This window comes from Myotis daubentonii, chromosome 17 (genome assembly GCF_963259705.1).
Source record: "Myotis daubentonii chromosome 17, mMyoDau2.1, whole genome shotgun sequence".
Lineage (NCBI taxonomy): Eukaryota > Metazoa > Chordata > Mammalia > Chiroptera > Vespertilionidae > Myotis > Myotis daubentonii.
In genome coordinates, this window is record NC_081856.1 from 53,746,950 (window position 1) to 53,770,862 (window position 23,913).

At 66.9% G+C, this 23,913-nt stretch overlaps 1 protein-coding gene and 1 long non-coding RNA gene across 3 annotated transcripts in view; one reads left to right on the forward strand and one right to left on the reverse strand.

The window, feature by feature from the left end:
• Window positions 1-21,516, reverse strand: part of TSNARE1 (t-SNARE domain containing 1) — a 39,111-nt gene extending 17,595 nt beyond the window's left edge. Inside the window, exons 1-8 of one of the 2 annotated variants that reach the window (XM_059672478.1) lie at window positions 21,417-21,516; window positions 9,009-9,128; window positions 8,106-8,183; window positions 7,449-7,518; window positions 5,997-6,087; window positions 5,608-5,679; window positions 5,061-5,120; window positions 1,295-1,453 (exon numbers count right to left, since the gene is read on the reverse strand). In XM_059672478.1, the coding sequence (XP_059528461.1) occupies window positions 1,295-1,453; window positions 5,061-5,120; window positions 5,608-5,679; window positions 5,997-6,087; window positions 7,449-7,518; window positions 8,106-8,183; window positions 9,009-9,096 (618 nt within the window). In that variant the 5' untranslated portion in view covers window positions 9,097-9,128; window positions 21,417-21,516. Of the gene's footprint in view, window positions 1-1,294; window positions 1,454-5,060; window positions 5,121-5,607; window positions 5,683-5,996; window positions 6,088-7,448; window positions 7,519-8,105; window positions 8,184-9,008; window positions 9,129-21,416 lie in introns of both variants that reach the window. The other variant, XM_059672477.1, reaches the window with a different exon arrangement.
• Window positions 21,517-21,704: 188 nt separating this feature from the next.
• On the forward strand, window positions 21,705-23,695 carry LOC132219836 (uncharacterized). Its single transcript, XR_009449624.1, has 3 exons — window positions 21,705-21,922; window positions 22,610-22,722; window positions 23,081-23,695. It is a non-coding gene; the product is annotated as an uncharacterized LOC132219836 (long non-coding RNA).
• The last annotated feature ends 218 nt before the right edge of the window (window positions 23,696-23,913 follow it).

The following is a 23,913-nucleotide window of genomic DNA, read 5'->3' on the forward strand; positions in this document are numbered from 1 at the left end:
ACCCCAGGCCCCGCTCCGGCCAGCCGCCTGCTCAGCCGTAAGCAGAGGGTGTGGGACGGAGGGGCGTGGCCACAGGACAGGCAGTGGGAGCTCCGCCTTCAGGCCAGACCCTGGGCAGGGAGGGCCGGGCAGGAAAGGCCTGGCCTCTGGCACGGCTGTGGTGAATGGACGGGGCACCGAGCAGAGCAGACAGGCCTGGGGACAGAGCTGCACAACCTGGTCGCACGCCGGCCCACGGGGTTGGGGGGGAGTAGGCAGCCCCTGGACACGACTTAATTGGGGGCCCAGACACCGCCTCGTGCCACAGCGACCCTGCGTCCTCCACTCCCGCAGCTGGTGCCTCTGCGCAAACCAATGAGCTGCAGCCCCTCACTGCGGGCCTCCCTGTCTCCCCACCCCTCCTGGCAGGGCTCTGGCGACGCCGCTAGTGGCGGGCACCCCCAGCGGCACCGACACCCCGACCCTCGGGGCCTGGCCCGCCTGAGGCCAGTGTGGGGGGTGCCCCCGGCCTCGGATGAGGGGCAGGGAGAGAGCACCAGGGACAGGCGGTGCCCCAGCCACCCCCCGACTGCAGGGCCCCCCAGACCCAGGCAGGCACAGGCCTCAACCCAGCTGGGCAGGCCCTCCTGACCCACCCACCCGGGAGGGGCCAGGCAATTCCGGGCAAATGCCAGGGCTGCCATCGTGCGCAGTCGGGGTGATGGCAGGAGCCCATCAGGTGGCCTCGCCATCAGGAAGCTGGTAATGGCTTGAGCGCCTCTGGCATGTGTGAGCCCGGGGCGCGGCCACAGGGACTGAGCCGACCCCCAGGGCAGGCCCCGGCTCTGCCACGGCTGCCGACCGGGAACCCAGGGCGGCAGGCCAGACACAGAGCGAGTCCTATGGGCTCCCTGGACCCCATCTGTCCACCCGCAACCCGGGGGCCAGGACGGGCGTCCGCGCGGCTCAGGGGGGAGCGGCCTCAGTCCACTGGCCACAGGGTGTGTCGCCAGACACGCTGAGTCTCCAGCACAGGGGATCCAAGGCTGAGCGCACACGCACACCACACATGCGCACACCCCACCACACACACAGGCGCACACCACACACACACACAGGCGCACACCACACACACACACAGGCGCACACCACACACACACACAGGCGCACACCACACGGCGCACACCCCACCACACACACAGGCGCACACCACACACACACACACACACACACACACAGGCGCACACCACACGGCGCACACCACACACACACACACACACACACACAGGCGCACAGGAACACCACCCGTCCTCACCTCGAGCCGCAGGACGGCCTCCTCGCGCAGCCGCATGGCCTCCAGGTCCTGCTCCGTGAGCTCCGGAAGCAGCATCTGTGCCAGGCCCTGTCGCTCGCTGTCGCCCCCGTTGAAGCTCTCCTCCTGCTCACCCAGCGCGGCCGGAGGGGCCCGGGGACTCTGTGATGAGGACAGACTGTTACCAGGCCCAGGCCCCTCCAGCAGCAGCGGCTCCTCCGTGAAGCCAAGCCTTGGCTCACCCACCAGGGGCCTCTGGGAGCCTGTGCTCCCACCCCACCCCCACCCTGGTGGGGCAGTGGGCCTGGGCCTCCACCCTGTGCTGGGGGTTCATCCCCGCAGAGCCACTGGGCATGGGGCTGCTGTGAGTGGGGGGCAGGGGGCAGAAACAGCAGACACGGGCCCCGCCTGCAGCCGTGCCCGCGCCTCTGGCCACCCCAAGCCTGGCTGCAGGGGGCACATGGCAGTCCCACCCCGGCCTCAGCCAGGGCCACGCAGAGTTCTCCCAGAGCTGCCCATGGCCCTGCCTCCTGGCGAGGACTCCAGGGGGTCAGAGGACCACTCAGTGGGGGGCCTGCAGGTCATGAGCAGGGTCCCGTGGGCAGCAGCTACGGCCATGCTGGTCCCCACCCCCAGCCCCGCCCAGGAGCATGGTCCAGTCTCAAGTTCTTCCCGCACATTCAGGACCGGAAGGCTGCCTGGCCGGGCCTGGGGCCAGCGCCATGGACGGCGAGAGCCCAGCGCCCAGACGTGCTTGCTGGGCACAGAAACCAGGAAGTCCACACAAGAGCTGCAGCACCGAAGTGACATAGCCTGCAGGGGGGCGGGGGGAGGGGAACGGCCCAGGGCCCGGGGCCAGGAGGGCAGGTGTGAAGGCAGCCTTCTCCCTCACGGCTCTGCTCCGCGGCCGCAGGTGGCGGCACCACTCTCAGGCACAGGGGGCCGGCTGGTGGGCGGGTGGGGCGGTGGGGCCCGCTAACCCTCCTCCCCGAGGCCTTTAGACAATAAACTCAGGGCAGATGGGATGAAGTGAAAGCTCTAAAGCGTCTGCTGACAAGCCTCCTGGCCAAAGCAGCACTGACCACTGCCCTCCGGGAGGGGCTGCCCCACAGGCCTGCCCAGGCCTCCCTCCCTGCGGCTGGCCCCCCCGGGAGGACCGGGCAGGGCCCCCATCCTCACCTGCAGAGACAGGGGCCCTCGCCCGGGGCAAGGTCGCCAGCTACTGTGCAGACGTGTGGGCTGGGGACCCGCGTACTGGCCCATCCACAGGTACCGCTGCCCTCCCCGCAGCTCAGGACAAGAAACAGGCCCGGGAGACGGCTCAGGGCAGGAGACGGCCGGGGGGAGGGCTCAGGGCAGGAGACGGCCGGGGGGAGGGCTCAGGACAGGAGACGGCCAGGGGGGAGGGCTCAGGACAGGAGACGGCCAGGGGGGAGGGCTCAGGACAGGAGACGGCCAGGGGGGAGGGCTCAGGACAGGAGACGGCTGGGGGGGAGGGCTCAGGACAGGAGACGGCCAGGGGGGAGGGCTCAGGACAGGAGACGGCCAGGGGGGAGGGCTCAGGACAGGAGACGGCCAGGGGGGAGGGCTCAGGACAGGAGACGGCCAGGGGGGAGGGCTCAGGACAGGAGACGGCCACGGGGGAGGGCTCAGGACAGGAGACGGCCAGGGGGGAGGGCTCAGGACAGGAGACGGCCACGGGGGAGGGCTCAGGACAGGAGACGGCCAGGGGGGAGGGCTTAGCGAGACCCCGCAGCCCTTCCCTTTCCTGAAGGGACCAGAAAGCACCCTTATTCTCCTCACAAAGGCCCAATGTGGGTCTCAGCTCCAGCGGATCGGGAGCTGCTGCGCTGCCCAGGGCGGGCGGAGGGCCCCTGTGATGCGTTTCCAGCTCCAGGCGTCAACAAAGGCGGCTTTCTCCTCCCTCCAGGGCCAAGGGTGCGGGTCCCCTTTTGACGCAGGAGCACAGCCCGCGGGACGCTGGAGGGTCCTTTCCCGTGAGAAACCCTGAGGGTCCTTCCAGGTGGCCAGAGGCCACCCCCCCAGGGTCAGGGAGGAGCACAGGCCTCGGGGCTCTGGGAAGGTCACCCCTCCAGTGCTCCTGCCTGGACCACCAGCCGGGACAGGGCCCCACGGGGGCGGACCAGCGTGGGGCAGGGTGGTCACCTCGCTGTGCCAGCTCACGTGATTCCTGAAAAGCATCTCATCTTTCCTCACTTCTCAGAAGCACCACTGACTATTCTCTTCTTTAAAAAGAATTTTACTGAAACGTAACTGGGTGTCATGTTGCCGAGCGTGACACGGCTTCCGTGGGGGAGCACTGGGGAGGAGCTGCGGTCACGGGAAGACACGCGTGAGGTGCACAGGCGTCCCAGTGCTCCCCGGCAACCACTTCCACCCCCATCCACACAGCGTGAGACTCCAAGCGCCCAGCTTCGTCCACGAGGTACTGCCCATGTGTTATTTTGGGGGTGCGAGGAGGTATGGGGGTCCACGACACAGGCTGAGAGCACGTGCCCCTGCCACGTGCCAGCCTAAGGCTTTGCCCGTTTTGGTTCTTGAATGGAGCCGTCTGCCTTGTTCTTGATTTGTGAGGCCTTCGTATAGTACCAGAGGCCCGGTGCACGGAATTCGTGCACGGGTGGGGTCCCTCGGCCTGCTGGGGATCAGGGCCGATGAAGGCCTTCCTTCTGGCTGCCGGCCAGGGTCTTCCTTCGTTCCGCACCGCCCCCTGGTGGTCAGCACGTGCCACAGCGAGCGACTGAACTCCCGGTCTCCTGGTCGAACTCCCCAGGGGACACCTGGCACGTTAGCCTTTTATCTGCATAGGCGGCTGCAGTCCTTTTCAGGTACGAGTCGGGCACACACCTCTGCCTACGCTACGGGTTGCCTCTTCACTCTCCTAAGGGTGTGTTGGCTTGAACAAAGTCAAGGTCACCAGCCGTCTTCCTGTGGCTGGGGCTTCATCGGCGGGAAAGGCGGATCGAGCACCTTCCCTCAGGCTCGGAGGGTCTTCCCACTGCTCCTCGAGAACCAGATGTAAGTCTTACTGCTCCTCTTCAAATAACGTGACTTCTTTCTGAGGCTTTCATCGGCTTTTACGGTTTTATTTTTGCCTTTCTTGTTCAAAACTTTATGACGCTGTGACAGGGCACATTTATCCTACTCATCGTAGAGCTGAAGCGTTTGGACACTTCTGGAACATTCTCAACCATCACCCCTTCAACCGCTGCTCCTTTCCCGCGCCCTCGCCCCCACCCTCGCTCATCTAGGCCTCGTCACACTCTTCTCCAGGTTGTCCTTCAGCTTCTACGCATGGGAGGGTTGGGCTGATACAAGTCCGCGAGTGGAACTGCCAGCAACTGCCCCGGACCAGGCCCAGCCACAGACCCAAGGTCCAATACCAACTTTGTTTTAGGTGTTTTTATTGATTTCAGAGAGAGGAAGGCAGAGGGAGAGAAAGAAACATCCGTGATGAGAGAGAATCATGGACCGGCTGCCTCCTGCTCGCCCCACACTGGGGATCAAGCCCACAACCCGGGCACGTGCCCTGGTCAGGCCTCGTACTGTGACCTCCTGTTCATAGGCCGACGAACAACCACTGAGCCACACTGGCCGGTTGTCAAACGCCAACTTTTTAAAAGGTCATTTGTCCAGGCCGACCCCTGGGACCAAGGCCCTGCCCTCAGCCCCTCCTGCTCTTCCCTGGCACCAGCCACACCCTGTGTGGTCCCCTCCGTCACGGCCACGGCAAGTCCCCGGCACCCACCTGCTGCCGGCCGCCCGTCTGCGCCGTGGGAAGCAGAGCTCGGGACTTCTCCGCAATTGTCTGTTGGAAGCAGCGCGGGCGGGGGGGGGGGGGGGACAAGGGAAGAACAGAAAAGGCAGAGGGAGAGGAGAGACGGTCGGACAGACAGGCAGCACCAGTGACGCCTGACAGCAGAGCACGGCCGCCCCCGGGAGTGCAGCCCTCCAGGGTTGCAGGAAAACTGGGCACGTGGCCGCCCTGCCGAGGACGAGGACCCGCGGGACAGCTGCGCCCAGGCACCGGGCTCCTTGGCCTAGTTCCCCACCATCACAAGGGGCAATACCTGGCTCCCCACCTCCTGGGAGGCCGTCAGGCGGACATCTCCCGGGCGGCACCAGAGGGCCCCATCCTTCCCTGCACGCGGCCTGCGGTCACCCCGCAAGGATGGCCCTTCCTTTGCTGTGGGGGCGGGGGCCGCACCAGCCCAACCCAGGAGAGACGGCCCGCATGGGTGCCCGAGGGAGCGAGGCCCCCACCCGGCCAGCACCAGCGCCACCAGGGCCCTCACCGTCTGCACCGCTCCGTAGCGCTGAATGGCGTCCGAGAGCTGAGTTTTCAGGCGGTCCAGCTGAAGCCGCTCCTGCTGCAGAGAGAGAGAGAGAGAGAGAGAGAGAGAGAGAGAGAGAGAGAGAGAGAGCCTGACCCCATCACCTCACACCCTGCTCGGCTCCAGGCACAGCCAGATCACCAGGGACACTCACCACCCCTCACCGTGGACACCCTAATACCCAGCCTGTTTCCAAGTGCAGCTGAGCTCTTGGCATTGGCACTATGTGCCCCAGGCCTGAGCGCCGGGCACGCAGACCTGCCCCACCCGCCTGGCCCTCCCTCGCTCCCACCCCAGGACACCTCCACCCGCTGGCCGCCGGCCGGTCCCCTCGCGGCCTCCGGACATACCCGGGAGCAGCCCCGCAGCAGCTCCGCCAGCCGCTTCACCACACTGGTGCTGGTGGCGATGGTGCGGTTGGTCTCCTGCTGCGCCAGGTGCCTGAGGCGGGCAGGGGTGGAGGTGGGCGCGGGACCCCGCAGGGAGACAGAGGGAGACAGGGAGGAGCAGAAGGAGGGCAGGAGACATGGAGAGGGGAGGGGACAGAGGGAGACCAGCAGGAAGAAGAGGCCCAAAACGAGGAGGCAACAGGAGGAATGGCCGAGGGTCAGGGGAGGGCGGAGAGCGCCAGCAGGCCCGCGGGGACAGGCAGGTGGGAGGAGAGAGCAGAGAGCAGAGGGAAAGGAGAGGAGGACACGGTCACTGCAGGTCGGGGAGCCTCACCAGGACGACCCTCGGGCCCACTGGGTCAGCGCCTGCACCCCCACCCCCACCCCTCCCCAAGGGGGCCCAGTCTCCAGCCCTCCCTGGGGAAAGGCCCGGGGCGGGAGCCTCAGAGGAATGGGGCGGGGCTGGCCCTGCAGGTCTGAGGTGCCCCCACCAGGAGACGGGACGCAGGGCCAGGCCCCTCCCGGCCGAGCCACACAGCGTCCGAGTCTGTGGCCTGGAAGGACCAGGGAGGCCAGCCCTCGCCTGCTTGCAGCGGACCCTGCCCCTCGGACTGAGTAACACCCGAGGCAGAGCCAGCCTCAGGCCTCCTGCGGACACACACGGCGAGGGCAGGGCCCCGGCAAATACGAGGACACTCCTGACCCGCAAGCTACAGCCGGTGGCCCTGCTCCCTGCAGGACCCCACATGCAGCACACGGCTGACAAGGTGGCCGCCCCTCAGGTACGGCAGCCCCGGTCCCCAACACCAAGTCCCAGAGCACGGGAGCGAGGCTCGGAGAGGAAGAGGGTGTTTGCTGTGAGGGAGGGGGTTAGGGGGGGGGGCTCTGCAACTCTTCGCAGGCTCTGGGGCCCCAGGCAAGCTCCGCCTCCTGGCCTCGGTTTCCCGAGTTAAAGGCTCCCTGAGTTAAAGGCGGGGCTGGGCTGGGTCAGCTGGAAGGGCCCTCAGAGCCGGGCCGGTGGGCGAGTCTGGGCCCCAGAGGCGCCCTGAGAAGGAGCGCCAGGTCGGTGAGTCGGACCCGGGCAGCCAGGTGATCAGGGCTGATTCCGGAGCCCCGCCCTCCTGCCTCAGCAGGCCCCCGGGTCGGCAGGCAGTCCCCGCTCCCTGCAGCTGCTGAGCGAACGGAGCCTGGCCCGCGGCCGCACCCCCAGGCGCGCTCAGCGTGCGGGCCCCTGGAGCTCGGGTCTGTGGGAGACACGTGGCGGCAGGGGGTGGGGCACAAACTGTGCACGTGGGCACACGGCTGGCCACGCGAGAGCACGCCTGTGTGCGGGGTGTCCGTGTGGGGTCACGTGCACCCTCAGGTGGGGGGCGTGCATGTGGCTGTGGCTGCCAGTGGGCAAGGCGCACTCACAGGCTGTCCCGCAGCTCCTGGGTGTCCCTCGGTGTCCCCAGGGACCGGAGGCTCTGCTCCAAGGAGGTCGCTGCAGAGAAGGGGAGCGGGGTAAGGACAGAGGTCCCCCCACCAGGAATGCCTCACCCCCAAAGAGGCAGCCGGAGGCCAGGGACATGGAGCCGGGCCTGGGAGACCGTCCGTGTGACCGAGCACCTGCCAGGACACCAGGCTGGGCCGGGCCTCCCGGCTGGCCCAGCACGAGCCCAGCTCGCTCGCTCGGTCAAGCCTCTGGCAGGGGCCCCGCCCTGAGTCTGGGAGGGGCTCCTCCCGCTCCCCGCTTTCCTCCTCTGCCTGCGGCGCTCCCGGTCAGAGGCAAACACCCCTCACGCACGTGTCCCAGGTCTGCAGGCTCCTGACCCGCAAGGGGATGTGACTCTCACCCCAACCCCCAGCCCAGGTGACCAGGAGGCCGGCCTGAGGGCGGCTCTGAGGCGCTGCTTCCCGGGGACTCGTCCGGGTCACACAGGCCTGCAGGGCACCGCCTCTGCTCCATCCCGAGACCCTCCCTGGGCTGCAGGGCGGTCCAGTTGGGAGGGGCCATGGGCACAGCACCCCCCCCCCCCCCCGTGTCCCCTCAGCCCCGAATGGCAGGCTGGGGCCCGGGCGGGCACTCACCGCTGGCGCTGATGCGGGAGACACTGGCCGCCGCCTCCTGGAACAGCCCCTGCAGGTCCCTCGGGTCCAGCTGGGTGGCTGCGAGGAGACGGGGTTGGGGGGTTGGGGGGCCACGTTTACCGCGTGCCCACGGGACCACGGAGCGTGAGCGGTTCTGGAGCTGGAGGCCCAGGCCCCCTTCCCTGCCAGCCCCTGGGGTGGGGGGGCCGGAGACGGAGCCGGAGCCCCCTGCCCGTGCAGCGCAAGCGCAGGGAGAGAAGCAGGTGGCCCCCGGGAAGGCCAGGCCTCGGGGACCCTCCACCCAGCAACCCCACCGCTGGGCACACGCGAGAGAAACGAGAGCCCAGGTTCCCAAGGAACCTGCACACGCGTGTTCCCCCGTCGCAAGCGGAGCAACCTGTGCCTCAGTGGCGACGAGGTGAGGTCTGCCCGCCCTCGGCCCCCGCGCCCACGGCCTCAGCAGCGCCTGGGAGACCCTGCGGCCTCTGTGACCGCCCTCATGCGTGGCAGCCGCCGGGCGCTCATATCACCACAAGCACAGAGCAGGACACACACACCTCACCCCGCCCCCGACCTCATACACACACACACACACACGTACACACACACACACGCACACACACACACACGCACGCACGCACGCACTGGGAGCCACACACAGAGCAAAAACAGCCACAGAACAAAGCAAACCACACGGTTTGGTGAAGCGGGTCTGAGGGCAGGGGCCTGAGTGGGCGCCGTGGAGGGACAGACGCAGCCAGACGGGAAGCAAGGGCGGGCTCGGCCCCACACCCGCAGCCCTGCCCCAGCCAGGCACCCGGTCCCAGGCAGCGGGACAGAACCCGGCGGAGGCCTGCCCCCCGCTGCCCCCTCCCCACCCCCCCGCGGCCCCGCTGTCGTTACCGAGGGGCTGATAGCCTTGTCGTGAGGGTCCCCCGAAAGGGCCCCGGCTCCCCAGCCCGCTGCTGCCAGTGATGGATCCGTAGGACATCTTCCCGGAGGGCAGGGCCGCCTCCCGCGGGGCTGGAGGAAACACAGGCGGGGGGGGGGGGGGTTGGGGGGGTTAGTTCCAGGGTGCCCACTGCCTGCCACCCAGCCCACGCCGCTGCGTCCCCACCCCGGCCGGCCCGTGCCCGCAACTCAGCTCCCCTCCGGCCCAAGGGCTGGTGGAGACACTGGAACAGCCCCCACGGGACCTCTCAGACCACGCGCCCCACCCCGGCCCCACTCCCTGCTCTCCCCTGAGCAAGCCGCCCGCCTGGCTCCCGAGACAGCTGGGACCCTCCACAGGCGCCGGTCCCCATGGCACCTACTGCCTCGGGCAAAGGGGAGACGGGACATGTCCCAGGAAGGAGACAGCAGGAAACAGCCAGGCGCTCCCACATGCCAGCCCGGGCTCGCGGTGCAGACCAGCCCTGGTCACCGAGCCTCACAGGACCAGGGAGCGGCGGCCGGGGCGGCACGGCCTGGCGAGACGCGAGGACCCCGGCCGGGGACCCGCCGAGCAAGCAGCTCGCACAGGGACGGCCCTCAGCTGGGGCCCAGCCAGGGAAGCGGAGCCGGAGCCGAGGCTGCTGAGCAGGAGGCACTGAAGGGCGGGCGGAGCGCCAGCCAGGGGGCTGCGGGCAGGGCAGGGCGACAGAAGGTTCCAGAGAGGCCTCCCAAGGAGTGAGGGAGTGGAGGTAGGAGAGCTATGACGCGGGAGGAGGGTCAGGGTTACGTTGCTGAAAAGCAGACGACATGACGAACTCCAGGGACACACGCTAGTGGGCGCCGTGGAGGGACCGACCTGTGATTAGTTCCACACTGAGTCCCGAGTGTGCGGGGCTGTGAGCGAGGGACGCCACCTGACACTGCTGGGGTGCCGGTGGGCGTGGGCACGCACCCGTGTGTGCATGTGAGGTGTGTGTGTGTGTTTGTGTGTGCAGGGAAGGTGTGTGTGCGGGTGAGGTGTGTTTGTGTGTGCAGGTGTGTGTGGGTGAGGGGTGTGTGTGTGTTTGTGTGTATGCAGGTGAGGTGTGTGTGCGGGTGAGGTGTGTGTGGGTGAGGGGTGTGTGTGTGTTTGTGTGTGTGCAGGTAAGGTGTGTGTGTGGGTGAGGTGTGTGTGTGTGCAGGTGAGGTGTGTGTGTGTGTGTGTGTGTGCAGGTGAGGTGTGTGTGTGTGTGTGTGTGTGTGCAGGTGAGGTGTGTGTGTGTGTGTGTGTGTGTGGGTGAGGTGTGGGTGGGGATGAGGTGTGTGAGGTGTGTGAGTGTTTGTGTGCAGGTGAGGTGTGTGTGCAGGTGAGGTGTGTGTGTGTGTGTGTGTGTGTGGGTGAGGTGTGTGTGGGGATGAGGTGTGTGAGGTGTGTGTGTGTGTGTGTGTGTGCGGGTGAGGTGTGTGTGTGGGTGAGGTGTGTGTGTGGGTGAGGTGTGTGTGTGGGTGAGGTGTGTGTGTGGGTGAGGTGTGTGAGGTGTGTGTGTGTGCAGGTGAGGTGTGTGTGTGTGTGTGTGTGTGTGTGCAGGTGAGGTGTGTGTGTGTGTGTGTGTGTGTGCAGGTGAGGTGTGTGTGCAGGTGAGGTGTGTGTGTGTGGGTGAGGTGTGTGAGGTGTGTGTGTGTGGGTGAGGGGTGTGTGTGTGCAGGTGAGGGGTGTGTGTGTGCAGGTGAGGTGTGTGTGTGGGTGAGGTGTGTGTGTGTGTGTGTGTGTGTGTGTGTGCAGGTGAGGTGTGTGTGTATGCAGGTGAGGTGTGTGTGCGGGTGAGGTGTGTGTGCAGGTGAGGTGTGTGTGTGTGGGTGTGTGTGCAGGTGAGGTGTGTGTGTGTGGGTGAGGTGTGTGTGTGTGTGCAGGTGAGGTGTGTGTGTGCAGGTGAGGTGTGTGTGTGTGTGTGTGTGTGTGTGCAGGTGAGGTGTGTGTGTGTGTGTGTGTGTGCAGGTGAGGTGTGTGTGTATGCAGGTGAGGTGTGTGTGCAGGTGAGGTGTGTGTGTGTGTGTGTGTGTGTGTGCAGGTGAGGTGTGTGTGTGTGTGTGTGTGCAGGTGAGGTGTGTGTGTATGCAGGTGAGGTGTGTGTGCAGGTGAGGTGTGTGTGGGGATGAGGTGTGTGAGGTGTGTGTGTGTTCAGGTGAGGTGTGTGTGTGTGGGTGAGGTGTGTGTGTGTGCAGGTGAGGTGTGTGTGTGTGTGTGTGTGTGTGTGCAGGTGAGGTGTGTGTGTGTGTGTGTGTGTGTGCAGGTGAGGTGTGTGTGTATGCAGGTGAGGTGTATGTGCAGGTGAGGTGTGTGTGGGGATGAGGTGTGTGAGGTGTGTGTGTGTTCAGGTGAGGTGTGTGTGCGGGTGAGGTGTGTGTGTGTGTGCAGGTGAGGTGTGTGTGGGGATGAGGTGTGTGAGGTGTGTGTGTGTTCAGGTGAGGTGTGTGTGCGGGTGAGGTGTGTGTGTGTGTGCAGGTGAGGTGTGTGTGTGGGTGAGGTGTGTGAGGTGTGTGTTTGCAGGTAAGGTGTGTGTGTGTGCGGGTGAGGTGTGTGTGTGGGTGAGGGGTGTGTGTGTGTGCAGGTGAGGTGTGTGTGCGGATGAGGTGTGTGTGGGGATGAGGTGTGTGTTTGTGTGTGTGCGGGTGAGGTGTGTGTGTGGGTGAGGGGTGTGTGTGTGTGCAGGTGAGGTGTGTGTGTGGGTGAGGGGTGTGTGTGTGTGCAGGTGAGGTGTGTGTGTGGGTGAGGGGTGTGTGTGTGTGGGTAAGGTGTGTGTGTGGGTGAGGTGTGTGTGTGTGTGTGTGTGTGTGTGTGTGTGTGTGGGTGAGGTGTGTGTGTGGGTGAGGTGTGTGTGCGGGTGAGGTGTGTGTGGGGGTGAGGGGTGTGTGTGTGTTCAGGTGAGGTGTGTGGACAGGTTCAAGCCTGGGACTGATGAGAGGGCACGATCCTCTCGTGGCAAAGCCACGTGCAAGTCCCAGCACAATGACAGCCAAAGGCTATGGTTGTGAGCTTGCCCTTCTGGTCCGAACACGTGGCCCCACGTGGCTGAGTGGTGTGGGCTTGATAGAGTTCAGGTGCATGCGGATGAGTAGGCTCGAAATCCCCGAGAATGTTGTAACCATCTTGACCGCGCCCTCGCTTTGCCTCGTGGCATCTGCTATAAAATAAGGACACGGCGTGTGGGCGCTGGCGCTGTCTCTCCATCCGAGGGGGCAGCGTCCCACCCAGACCCAGCGCATCTCTTGTCCGTCTTTACTAATCCTTCACCGCACCCCCTCAGGCTCACCCCTGGCGGTGCTGGCGCGGCACACGTGCGGGCATAACCAGCAGTGGTGCTGGGACTGCGGAGCTGGGGCGGCTCCCGGAGGCGGCGGGGCGGGACCAGGAGTGCGGACTCCAGGTTGGGGAGGCGAAGAAGGACTAACCAGGCAGAACCCACCCCTCTCCACAGCGTGTGCGTGGCTTTAAACTGCTCAAGCTCCTTTGTGATCAATGAGCGAAACCATCACCTGGGAAGGCCAGTCTGGAAGCAGGTGGCCCTGCGGACGTCTCCCCAGCAGACAAGACCCTGGGGGGGGGGACGCAGCGCCACCCTCGGCTCTGGAGGGCGCCCTGGAGGCGGACCCCAGGCAGGCGCAGGGCCACAGGGTCGGGCCGTTCCACAGGCCTCGGACATGAGCTGGAGGGTCCTGGGGTGCAGCGGGGGCCCAGACTGGGTGGGGGGCTCCGGCAGCTCCCGGAGGGGTCGCAGGATCTGAGCAGGGGCAGGAAGGAGGCACCCCGTGGGTCTGACGGGAGGGACAGCAGGGGCCAAGGAGAGGCAGGGCCAGCTGGAGGGCGTGACGGAGGCCAGTGGGCAACACGGGACCTGCCCAGCCACGGGCCCACAATGCAACTGGCCACAGCGGGGCAAAGGCAGGCAATGAGCAGCCTCGGGCCCTGAGGGGGGAGCTCAGGGGGACCCCAGCCCACCACCCCGACTTGCAACCTCACTGTGCTGCCTGCACCGTGTGGGCGGCCCGTGTCTGCTCAGCACACAGGGCCCCAAGCTGCCGCGGCCAGAGGGGGCCGGAGGGAAGAGGAACCGCCTGGGAGACCACCAGGGGCCACGGGCCAACCAGCCCCAGCCCCCCACGCCCTGTGCCTGGGCCTCGCCCTCTGCTTCCAGCTGCCCCCCTCGCCCACCGCAGCCAGGGCATGCCCTGGCCCCTCAGCCAGCTTCCCCACTGGCAGGCGAGGGCAGCTGCAGCGGCCGGGCGGGGGGAGGGGCCGCGAGCAAAGGCGGCGGGAGCCTCGCAGAGCCAGGCCAGTCCGGGTGCCAGGAGCCGCCCTGACCGCCCACGCTCCGGACACAGTCACAGGCAAATGTCGCTCCCAGGAAACCTCCTACTGCGCGGCTTCCGTGGCCGCCCCGGGCTGCCCGCCTCCTCCAGCCTCGTGCCCCCGGCTGGCGCCGGCTCTTCCCCTGGCACCGTCCCCACAGCCCGGAGGGAGCCGCCGTCCCTGGGCTGCCAGACCCTGAGCACGGGGCGGCAGGGGCGCGAGGGGCCCTGGGCCAGCGCACCGCCTCCCCGCACAGAGCCCCAGCCTCGAGGGGCCCGGACAGGGCTCCAGGCTGCGCCCCGAGGAGCTGGCTCCTGGGCCAGGGCCGGACGGGACAGGGCCTGGGGTCAGCCCTCCTGTCCTTCAGGGACCAGGACGGTGACCGGCTGCTCGTCCCACGCCCACAGCCCGCTGGGCGCTGTGTTCACTCGCGTCCCCTCCAGGCCACGGGCGACAGGCGAGGCCTGGACTCCTGAGTCAGGGGTGGCCCCATGAGGGCGTCGGCCTCAGCCCCCGTGACAGACCCAGGCTGGCGGCCCCTGCGGCCCGGCCGCCCACGGGACAGAGACAGAACAGCCCCCTCGTGCGAACCACTGCTCGCCGGACCGGCCCTCGGGGAAATCTGTTTTCGGATTTTAGAAGAAGTGACCCCAAGATGACGACGCTCCTGCCACGGGGCGGGGGGGTCGGGGGGGGAATTCCCTCACCCAGCTCAAAGCCCGACTTTTAGGAGGAGGCTCAGAAAGGGACACCGACGTCCCCCAAGTCAGCAGACAGGACCCTGCCCCTGGCCGCCGCCCTCCTCCCTGCCGCCCTCCCCCACACCAGGCACCCCGGTCTCAGGTCCGCCTCGCACTGGTCCTCCCCTGGACCCGGAGCCACGGAGAAGGGACCACATGCTCCTCACTCCATACAGTCGTCCCCACCCCTCCCCGCAAGCCAGCACCCTTTCCCGCCCCCGCCCCTCCCCCTCCCCCTCCCGCTCCCCGAAGCACCCTCAGTGGAGGGGGGGGGCATACGTGTGCCTCAGTTACGTGGCGCACAGATGGGGCAGTGACCACCCGTGACGGCAGGCACACCCATCACCAGCTGCGTGGGGGTGGCTGCACTGCCTCACCCTGGGTCCCCTCAGACACTGCGACGCCCACAGCAGGGAGCACCCAGCACTCAGATCCGGTGACACAGGAGCCTGCCTCACGCCTCCGAGCCACGGCTGCTCCCAGGATGGGGTCAGGGAACCAGAGGGGAGCCTAGAACATTCTGTCCCGTGAAAGAGGACGGGCACGCACAGGGGACACGGGAGAGGCCGCCCCGTCTGACTGGGCAATGGGAGCAGGATCACCCCCAGGGCAGGGAGGGAAGAGTCCCCCCCGCCCCCCCCCACACACACACACGAGCACCGCAGTCCCAGCGTCACCGGTGAGTAATGTGGGTGTGGGGGCGGCCCCCCCCCCAGCAGACTGGCCTCGGGGAGGAGGACGGAGCTGCGACCCTCACACAGCAGCTGACGCAGGCGGAGCCGCGGTGCCAGGGGAGTGGGCGCTGCTGAGTAACAGGCCAGTCACAGCCTCCAGCTCCGTCCCCAGGGGCTCGTCAATGACACACGGAAACAGTCACTGCAGGAGACTTGGCAGCCGCCACCTTAAGCCAACGTCATCGGCGACGAACAAGCCACCATCAAGGCCGCCCGGCGCCAGGCACCAGGCCACGGCCGCAGCTCTGCGACCCTCCCACCAATCGCGCCAACCCTCCCGCCAAACGCGCGTGGGAGAAGCTCAGACACCAGCTGAGGGTCTCCTGAAGGCACCGCGTCGGGAAGCAAAGGCCGCGGAGCCGTCCCCACAGACGCGGGCCCAGATGGCAGGCCTCGCCCGGCGGCGTGACTCAGTGGCCGAGTGTCGACCTATGAACCAGATCACAGCTCGATCCCCAGTGGGGGGCAAGCAGGAGGCAGCGATCCGTGCTTCTCTCTCATCACTGATGTTTGTCTCTCTTCCTCTGAAATCAATAAAATGTATTTTTTAGAAAAGGTATCAAATTCACTCAGCGAAGGAGAGGCGCGTGTCCCGGTGGGAAGCTGGACCACGCCCGGCAGGAGGGGGCCGGCGTGCCCGCACCTCCCCGGCGTGTGACTGGCTCGCCCCTCGGGGGCAGCGTGGCAGGTGCGTCATAACCAGGAGAGCGTCTCCGTGACCCAGCAGCACCGCGGGGGCACTTACCGCGCACAAAGGACAGGAACAAGGTCATCCCCCCCCCACAAGTGGCAAACCTGGAGACAACCTGCACTTCCGCCGACAGGACTGCGGCCTCGACCCGCCACCCACACCCACCCTGTTCTCTCGCCCAAGATCGAGAAAGATCTCTAGGTCATTCTGGTTTTAGTCGGAGAAGTAAAAACCAGGCTGTAGAGACGTGTTGTGGCGTGACTTGGGAGAGGAAAGGAAATAAAGTGCACTTTGCATGCGGCTGACCCGCACGCGGTGGGCTGCACGTGGCTGACCCGCACGTGGTGGGCTGTGTGGCTGACCCCGCACGCGGTGGGCTGCACGTGGCTGACCCGCACGTGGTGGGCTGCACGTGGCTGACCCGCACGTGGTAGGCTGTGTGGCTGACCCGCACGTGGTGGGCTGTGTGGCTGACCCGCACGCGGTGGGCTGCACGTGGCTGACCCGCACGCGGTGGGCTGCACGTGGCTGACCCGCACGTGGTGGGCTGTGTGGCTGACCCGCACGTGGTGGGCTGTGTGGCTGACCTGCATGTGGTGGGCTGCACGTGGCTGACCCGCACATGGTGGGCTGTGTGGCTGACCCGCACACAGTGCGCTGCACGTGGCTGACCCGCACGTGGTGGGCTGTGTGAACTGACCCGCACGTAGTGGGCTGCACGTGGCTGACCTGCACGTGGTGGGCTGCACGTGGCTGACCTGCACGTGGTGGGCTGCACGTGGCTGACCCGCACGTGGTGGGCTGTGCGAGCTGACCCGCACGTAGTGGGCTGCACGTGGCTGACCCGCACATGGTGGGCTGTGTGGCTGACCCACACACAGTGCGCTGCACGTGGCTGACCTGCACGTGGTGGGCTGTGTGAACTGACCCGCACGTAGTGGGCTGCACGTGGCTGACCTGCACGTGGTGGGCTGCACGTGGCTGACCTGCACGTGGTGGGCTGCACGTGGCTGACCCGCACGTGGTGGGCTGTGCGAGCTGACCCGCACGTAGTGGGCTGCACGTGGCTGACCCGCACATGGTGGGCTGCACGTGGCTGACCCGCACGTGGTGGGCTGTGCGAGCTGACCCGCACATGGTGGGCTGTGTGAACTGACCAGCACGTGGTGGGCTGTGTGTGGTGATGGATCTGGAATGGTGGCCTTGGGGCTCTGCTCCCAGCCCTGCCCTGGGCTTGGCGGCCTTGGGGCAACACAGTCACCTTCTCGATCGGAAGAGCGCGCTCTTCTTCTTGGGCGAGAGAACAGGGAGGGTGTGGGTGTGAGGGTCGAGGCTGTGGTCCTGTCAGCGGAAGTGCAGGTTGTTTCCAGGTTTGCTACTTGCGGGAGGGAATGACCTTGCTCCCCGTCCTTCGTGCGCCTGTGGGGCTCTGAGAGGAAAGGACCCCCTTCCCTGCTCTGGTCAGTAGCCGTGTGGCGACACCCCCAGGGTCCCCACATGTCCCCGCCTGCGCAACGCCTGCCCAGCCAGCTCTCCAGCCTGGAGCCTGAAGAGTGAGCTACAGGCCCCGGAGCCCCTCCTCCCACAGTGGAGTCCAGGGCCAGTCACCAGCCTCGCCCAGCCACGGCCTCCCTTCCGCTTGGAGCACCTGCTGGGGGCCCACCCACCGTGCGGGCAGTACCCCCCGCCACGGGCACGTGGGTGTGGAGGTGGCCCTAGCCCCTCGAAGGCCCAGCAAACGGTGCTGCTGGCTGAGCAACAGTCCTTTCCAACCGCAAACTCGAGCCCCGCTGTGCTCTTCCTGCCCCAGGCCACAGGGACAGACACAGGTGGCCCAGGCGGAGGACACGGGAGCCCGACTCAGCCAATGACAACACCGCGAGGGGCCTGCCACGTGAGGCTGTGGCCCTCCCGGCGCCGACACCTGCAGGACTCATGCCAGCAGGACGGGCAGGCAGGGAGCTAGGTCGGGGCAGAGAGCTGGCGCCCAGGACGGCTCGGGCAGCCGGGACACAGGCCCCGCAGGTCAGCCCAGGGAGGGAGGCGGCGACCTGGGCACAGCGGGGCGTGAGCACAGAGCTGCCCCTGGGCAAGGAGAGCAGCGGGAAGGGTGAGCGACGGGGACGGAGCGTCCACCCGGCAACTGAAGGCCTTCCGGACGGCAGACCAGGCGGCAGGAGACCTCCTCCCCGCCCTCGGGTTCATGCTGGGCACTGGCGGCAGGAGGCCCGAGGGATGAGCCAGCTCATTGGCGCTGCTCCCGGCCACCGGGCTCCGGGCAGCCACGCCCGGGAAGAGGCCGCTGGCTGGTGGACGTGGGAGATGGATCTGGGCTGGGGTTTTAAAAAGCCGTCCCTGCCCAAGACTTGGCTGGAGGGTATGGACCCCGTGGAGGTGGAGGGCAGCCAAAGGGGCGGGCCAGGAAGGGGTGCGCCTCTGCCAGCGCCGGTGCCCCGAGGAAACCTGACGCCCTTCTGCCCCAGATGACACCCGCCTGCTTCCCACCACCCGCGCCCCCGTGTCCAGCTTCCCAGTCAGTGTAGGCTCAGCCCGCACCCCAGACCACACCCAGGGTCTGGCTTGGCAGACAGGACAGACAGATGTGGACAGACGAATGCCTGAGCATGGCACCCGGCCCCAAACCCAACTGCTTGACTCGGTGACCGGACACGGCCCCACGGGTCAGGGTCAGGGTCAGGGTCAGGGAGAGCCCGCCACAGCCGGGGTGAGCTTTCCACCCCCCGCCACCCGCCTCGCCAGGGACAGGCCGCCCTCCCATGGGAAACACTCCGAGCCGGACCCTCGCCCTCAGCCAGGGATCCCGGGAGGCGTCGGCCCGGAGGGGAGGCCGGGAATCGTCTTTACACGCGTGACCGACGTCCTGGCTCCCAGGCACCTGCCCTCTGCAAGCTCCTCCCAGCGGGTCTCCCGGGAGCAAGGGGGTGCCGGGCCGGAGCGCTGGGTCAAATCCTGCCAGGTCCCCATGGGTCCGTGACTGTTAAACTACTGAGCCCTGACCGCCGACACGGACCTAGCAAGGCCTGGCAGACACCAGGTCAGTTCTCCCGCCTCCTGCTGCCCACCTCAAGAACAGGCCACGCCCTTCCACCTGGACAGAGCACATGGGAGCCGAAGGGTCGCTCAGCCTCCCGTACCCCGCGAGCAAAGTCCCCAAAAGGCCCTGAGCCACAGTGGCCATGTCTGCAATGGAGATGACATCACCCCTCTCCCCCTCCCTCATGGCTGCAGGATCAGGCAGGTCGGGGATCAGGGACGAGCTGATGAGGGACATCGGTCAGAACCCCACGGCTAAGATGCTGCAATGCTGCCTGGGGGGCGGGGGGCTCACTGTCCCATGCCAGGGCGCTAACGCAGTCAGGGATGGGCCACCCTTCTCTCCGGGGAAATCAGAGGCACAAAGCAAGGCCACCCACCCACCCCACCCCCGGCATGTGGATTGCCTCCCAGGTGGCTGGCACTGGCTGCTCTGGCTGGTGTTGGGCACCTGGCCGGGCGGCCAGGGCTTGGGCTGGCTTATGTTCCCTCCTGTGTGCAGGCCTGTGGGGGCTGCAGGGCTGGGCTGGCTGTGTGTCTGCTACCCTGCGGTTTCCCTGGGAGGCTGTCGGCTGTAATTCATTATGTTCTTGAACGTCGGCTTCGTGCGCCGTCAGCGGTGACGGCCTCGCTGACGCTCCGAGGGCAGCCCTCTCGGAGTCGTCTGGTTCCCCCAGCGCTGCCTGGGCGTCTGCTGGGCCCGTGAACGGAGGTGGTGAGGAAGACCCACGGGAGAGAGAGAGCAGAGCTGGAGGATGGGCGGGTCGTGGGCATTAATGTGGGTGAGCCCACCCCGGGGGCAGGGGACAGGAAGGGAGTCCAAGGTCACTCCCAGCAGAGGGCCTGGCATGGACCCTCAGGCTGGTGAGGAAACACATGGCACGTGCCAGCTAGCGGGGCTCAGTGGTTGAACGTCAACCTATGAACCAGGCGGTCAAAGTTTGATTTCCGGTCAGGGCACACGCCCCGGTTGTGGGCTCCATCCTGTGTGGGGACGTGCAGGAGGCAGCCAGCCGATCAGTGACTCTCTCTCATCATTGATGTTTCTATCTCCCTCCCCCTTCCTCTCTGAAATCCCTAAAAATATTTTTTAAAAAAAAAACCAAACACATGGGGTGTGCAGGAAACAGGACTTCTGCTCTGCTGGGGCCATGAAGCAAATCGGGGAAGATGTGGCAGGAGCCAGACCCCCGCCTTCACCTGCAGGAGGCAGGGAAGGACTTGGGGACACCTGCCCAGCCCAAACCCACGCATTCCTGTGCCCAGGCACCCACAGGGCCTGCAGAGCAGCAAGCGCACAGGTGAGTTGCCTGGACACAGGGCGTCCAGGCCAACAGAGGGAGAGTTGGTGGTCCGACCAGGGCTGCACTTCCTCCGGGAAGCCTCCTGGGGTTTGCCAATCTCCCACAGCCCTTTGCAATCACGACTTGGCTCCTGACCTACACTGGCCTTGGCAGGCATTTGCTGCGCCAGATTCCTACCAACGACTTACAACTGCGAGGCTGCCCACATGAAAGCAGTTAAAACGGGCTGCAACAGCCCAGCCGGCATCGCTCTGGTTGAGCGTCAGCCTATGAAGCAGAAGGTCACGGTCCGACTCCTGGTGTGGGGCGTGCAGGAGGCAGCCAGCCGACCAAGGATTCTCTCTCATCATTGACATCTGTCTCTCCCTCTCTCTTTCTCTCTGAAATCAATAAAAATTTATTTCTTTAAAAGGCCGAAAACACTCCAATACCAACAAACTTCACCCGTATCCTTCACCCTAATACTTTGTCCACGCTTGGGGTGCAGAACCACCCCCAATCCTGCTTCCCGGGGACTGAAGATAAAGCAGAACACGAGCACCGGGCGGCAAGGACAGGACATGAAACACCGGAGTGGACAGGAGACGCCCTGCGGCAGGACACAGCGGGGAGAGGCTGCATGGGAGCGGCCGGTGAGGAAGTGTAAGGGACAACCAGGGCCGGCTGCCTGTCGCTGCTGCAGCCAACGGAGCAGAGGCCGACGGCATTGAGTCCAGTCCTGCCGGCGCAGCAGGCCGTGCACAGACACCTGCTCTGCACCCTAAGGGGTGGACGGAGAAGATGACAGGGGGCAGGAATGACAGGCGTGGGGAGCAGGCCAGGGGCAGGGGCGGGAGGGCGGCCAGTGGGTAAGCTTTCCCCGACAGCAGGCAGTTCTTGAATGAGGATGGACGCGGGCTCCGAGGCGGACTCCCAGGTCCGGGCGCACAACTCCCGGCCAGGCAAGCGTGTCCTTTCTTTAACCAGAACAGACAACCAGGGTTAGCGGGGCAGCAGCGATGCTCCGCGCGTTCCTTCTCCGAGTCCCCGACGGTCCACTTCCGCCCCGACAGGAGGGCAGGCGCAGGGGGGCTGGGATGGCTGCAGCCGCGCCCCGCGAGGCCAGTGGCCACCACACTGGACGGCGCCGAGTCCCGGGGCAGCGGCACGGGTGACGTGGGAGGCCCTGTAGGGCCCCGGGCGGAGGCACGGGTGGGAGTCGCCTGGAGCTCCGCGGCGCCAGGCCCCGGGCCCCGCCCAGCACCTGGAAGCACCGGGTGAGCCCAACGAAGGAAGGGCCGGGCGGCGCGGAGGGGAGCGCACAGGGCCCGGCTTCCCTGCCAGGCTGGCTCCGCGCTGGGGGCCGGGGCGGGGGTGGGCGCCGCGGCCTCGGAGAAAGCGCGCGCCCAGCGCCCCGACACCCCGAGCACTCGAACCCCGTTGCCGGGGGCAGCCCGACGCACGCGCCTTCGACTGGGGCCCCGCCCTGCCGCCTGCCCCTCCGCCCCGGCCTGGGACCGCGCGCCCACCCCGCCGCGCGCCGCCTCACCTGGGCCGGGGCAGCACGCGGGCGCGCACCGGGCGTTCCGGGCGGGAAGAGCGGCGCGGGGGGCGGGGCCGGCACCCAAACCCCACACGACGGCCCCTCCCGTGAGGCCCCACGCCGAGAGGCCGCGCCCCTCCCGTTCCGGCGTCAGCCAATGGCCGTCCGAGCTGCGGACGCGCCGAGGCATAGTGCACCAGGGACTACAAGTCCCAGGGTGCCCCGCGCCTGCAGCCGGAAGTCGCCTGGGAAGGCCGCTGCCTGGGCCTCGGAGCCCTCCGCCCCTAGCCGCTTCAGTCTCCCCATCAGGGAGGAGGTGACATTGAAGGTGAAGTTGGCATGAGCCAGGCCTCCGAGGACCTTCAGAGGCGGACCCTCCCCGCTCTGCCTGGGGGGCCTCCAGCCCAGGGCCACCCGCCTGCGCCCCACGCCCTCCTGGTGGCCGCGGAGGGAGAGCCGGGGCCTGTGTGCCCTCGGGCTCGCACCCCGTGTGCTCAATTCCGAGCCCCCAGGTGAGCCGAGAGCCACACGTGGGGCAGGAGAGGCGCCGCCTGCCCAGGTCCTCCTTGCCCAGTGGTTCTCAACCTTCTGGCCCTTTAAATACAGTTCCTCATGTTGTGAACCAACCATAAAATTATTTTCGTTGCTACTTCATAGCTGTCATGTTGCTGCTGTCATGAATCGTCATGTAAATATCTGATATGCAGGATGGTCTTAGGTGACCCCTGTGACAGGGTCCTTCGACCGCCAAAGGGGTCGCGACCCACAGGTTGAGAACCGCTGTCCTTGCCGGTCATTCCGTCCTCCCCGCCCAGGTCACCCAGGTCATGGCGGCCTCCTGCCCCCGCTGGCCGCCCTCCCCTCGGCGGGGCCTGCTGAGCTCCCATGGCAGACCCGCTCCTCGGCCGGGCAGACGAGGGATCCGTGTCCCCAGGGCTGAGCCGGCAGCCTCAGGCGCCCTAGACCCGTGCCCCGCGGACTCACAGGCCGGCAAACGCGGCCCTGCTTCCTCCCGCCCCGGGAGTAGGGCGCTGGGCACATCCCGGCATCGCCCCTGCAGGTGTGGGTGCTGCCCACTGGCCACGGGCTCCCGGGGGCAGCCTGTGTGTTTGCCCCCCCCCCCCCGGGGTCAGTGGGGTGCCTGGCACACAGTGTGGCCGCAGGAGCGGTGAGGACTGAGTCGGGCTGACTTTTCACAGGTCCCCCAGGTAGCCTGGCCCGTGTTGCTGGGTGATGTTGACCAGCGAGGCCGTGTTCGGGGCTGCTCTCCAGAGCTTCGTGGAGGAGCCCACAGGCCGCCCTGCCACGCCTGGTAAGGGCTGTGCGGGAGGGTGGCCCCGGGCTCATCGCCGCGCAGGGGCGTGTCAGGAGGGGGTGCGTGCTGGAAGGGGCTGGCACAGGCTGCGCACACCCTGGGGTCTGGCCCCCAGCCACTCAAGACCAGGCCCTACAGAGGACGGGAGCGCGTGGTGCCGTCCTCGCTCTCGCATCCCAGTGAAGGCGTCTGCCACCGTCCTGGGAAATGGCAGACGGCTCGTCCTCCACCCCCAAGGAGCGGCGTCTGTCCGTCCCACACGGCCACCCGGACCTGCTGCCGGGCACCGTGTCCCCCTCCCCCTCCGGGCCACCTCTGACCTCCTCCTGTTCACCATCACTTGTTCATTCAACAGCCTTGCCTTCCCACGTCGGCGACGCGCTGGGCCTGGGGGCGCAGGACGTTATTCCCGGATGTTGGAAAGCCTTCCCGGAGAAGGGGCATCTGTCCAGGTCGGCGCCGGCTCTTCCTCCTCCTCGCTGTGTGACCCTGAGGGCCTCGGTTCCTCCGCAGTGAAAGAAGCACGAAGGCATCGCCCCACCCCACACCACTGGCCGCCAGGGAGCCATCGTCTCCTGTCACCCACCCACCCACCCACCCACAGGTGATCTGGACCCGGGCTCGGGGGTGGGGAGACCACACGCAGCCTCCGCCCGGCTCCCAGCATTTCTCAGCCGGAGAACTAGTCCAGAGGCGCCAGTGAAGGAAACACACTGTAATTTGCACCCTCACCGAGAAGAAAGGGGGAGGGGTCTGGGTCTGTCCCCATGTGGGCGTGGGGTCTGGGCGGGGATCTGCCCTCCCCCCCAAGTGGCGCTGCCCCTCTGGCCTGGGCCCCTGGCCATGTGGGTGTGCTGCTCACAGCCTCTCCCGGTGACCGTGGCCAGCGCCGGGGGAGGCACCGGGCGTACTGACTGTTTGGTGATCGTCACTGTATTTACAGGGCTTGATGGGGATAAAAATAAAGTGAGGAGGAGCCGTGTGAGTCACTGCGAGTGTTTCAGTGTGGGCTCTGCTCTCCGCGGGAGACAGGAGCAGGGTCCCCACCGCCCCTGCGTCGCCTCCCCAGGCCTCCCCACAGCCAACCCTGTGCAGAGGGCTGTGCGTGAGGTCAGGGCTCAGGGTGGCCAGGCTCAGGGCTCAGGGTGTGACCAGGGTCAGGGCTCAGGGTGTGACCAGGGTGAGGGC